At 51.1% G+C, this 1969-nt stretch overlaps 1 protein-coding gene across 1 annotated transcript; it reads right to left on the bottom strand.

Annotated features, from left to right (window-relative positions):
• Window positions 1-374: 374 nt before the first annotated feature.
• LOC107576248 (neurabin-2-like) lies at window positions 375-1963 on the bottom strand (the record flags this gene model as incomplete). The annotated part of the gene is made up of 1 exon (XM_016262465.1): window positions 375-1963. A coding segment is annotated over exon 1 (1392 nt), but the record flags the coding sequence as incomplete, so codon positions are not given.
• Between the last annotated feature and the right edge of the window lie 6 nt (window positions 1964-1969).

Here is a 1969-nt window from a genome sequence, read left to right as displayed (position 1 = left end):
TTCAGACGTTTCATGAACTGATGTTCTTCCTATACAAACAACAGTAATTGAGAGAGAAGATAGAAACATGATTTCAGTTTATAGCTTGACTTTGTGTTTTTGTAGCATTTTAATTATGATTACAGTTCAATTATTTTATCTATAAATAGTAATTTATTCATTTAAATCATTAGTTATCCCGAGGCCCCCATGGAGGTTTGCAGATGCCCACTGGTTGAGAAACACTGCCCTAGATGGACAAGGCAGGTGAAATGTTCTGCAAAATATCTTATTTTGTGTTCCGAGGAAGAAAGAACATCATACAGGTTTTGAGTGAGTGAATGATGACAGATTTTTAATTTGTGGTGAAATATTCCTTTGAGGTATAAACTCACCTTAATGGGTGCAGTACTGAATTTAATTTTCCGGCTTGGGGGCGGATCCTCCTCCACAGGTAATCCAGCAACCTCAGAGCAGCTTGACTGTGGCTCATATACATCATCTTCATCCTCCTCATCCTCGAGCTGACTACCACCAGAGTCTTCTCCTACTGCATTGTAGGCACTGATATCCACCAAATCAGCCTTAGAGTAATTCTCCTTCAGAGTACCATCATCATCCTCCTTCTTACTGACCCCCACTGATGGACGAGCATGTCCATCCTCGCCCTTCCTCCCAGTGCTGGTGATGCCAGACTCCATAGTGTCTCTCTCCAGAGCCTCTCCATTGGAAGTAACTCCCCCATTTTCCAAATTACGGACATCAGCAGAAATAAGAGTACCTTTTGCCTCTGTGGCATAGGCCTGTCCTGGCTTACGCTTATCTAGAGTCTTAGATTCATTGGCACTGGATTCATCCTTCTCCCTTGTCTTTTTCTCATCCAAAGACTCTGTATCCACAGCTGTGATAATGTCCTGAAGCTCAGACGCTCCATTGAGGCTGCTACACCTTCCATCTTGTTCATCCTGGTGCTGGTTTACCCCATCCTCCTTGTATGACCCTGAAGGAAAAGCGCGTACCCGTTTGGTGATGATTTTTGAGTTGAGCGCACCGACCCGGCCGGTGACCCCGCGTAAAGGCAGCGGGGGCGTGTTGGATAGCCGGTGCAGGTTGTTCCGCAGCTCGGCGGCCCGCTCGAAAACGGCACTGAGCTGGCTGACAGTGGGCGACACGGCCTCGCCGGTCCCACCGATCGCGTCCAGGCTATCCAACGACTCCGTGCTGCCGTTAAAACGCGCGACCACATCCAAACGTGACGCATCATGAAAGCCCGCGGCGCGCTCTTTCTTCAGTAGCACGCGATTAGAAGCCGCCTGCTTCTCCTGCTGCTGCTGCTCAAAGATCTTCCTTGTCTCCTGCAGCTTCGAGTACCTGGGCGACGCGTCCGTTTTGCAATCGAAGCGGTTGACGCGCTCGGAGACGCTAGATCCTAGTTTGAGCAGCGCGCTGTGATCCACGTTCTCGTTCAGGCTGCCAGCCCGCGGGAGCGTGAGACGCACCGCTTTGCCGTCGCCGTTTGCCTTTTGCGCGTCTTCAACCTCGGTGGGTGAGGATGCGCCCATCTGCATGAACATGTTTTTGATGCGGTGCACGTTCGAGCCGTACGCGCGACCGCGGCTGGTGAGTTTAGGCTTGCCATCCTGAGCGTCGCCGTTATTTATGACATCGTTCGCCGGCTTCAGCGCCTGAATCCCCGCCGCCTCGTACGCGTTGCGGTGAGGAGAGGGGCTGCGGAGCGCGGTGGTGCTCGCTGGCTTGGAGGAGGATGAGGATTCGGTCTTCATCATGGTCTGTTAGGCTTCTACGAGGTGATGCGATAACAGCATCTCTGAGTCGTTGGCCCAGACGTTTCTGTCAGGACAAAACTGTCGCTGATGAACAATAATGTGCACTGGAATATGATGAAGAGAACGGCGAATTAATGCCCATGAATGCTTGTAGAGTGTCCGTCAGCGGCATGGCACAAGCAACGCACCATCTTCCCGTCTGT

This window comes from Sinocyclocheilus grahami, unplaced genomic scaffold (genome assembly GCF_001515645.1).
Source record: "Sinocyclocheilus grahami isolate Dianchi unplaced genomic scaffold, SAMN03320097.WGS_v1.1 scaffold3387.1, whole genome shotgun sequence".
NCBI classification, from domain to species: Eukaryota; Metazoa; Chordata; class Actinopteri; order Cypriniformes; family Cyprinidae; genus Sinocyclocheilus; species Sinocyclocheilus grahami.
This window is presented reverse-complemented; position numbering and strand designations above follow the sequence as displayed.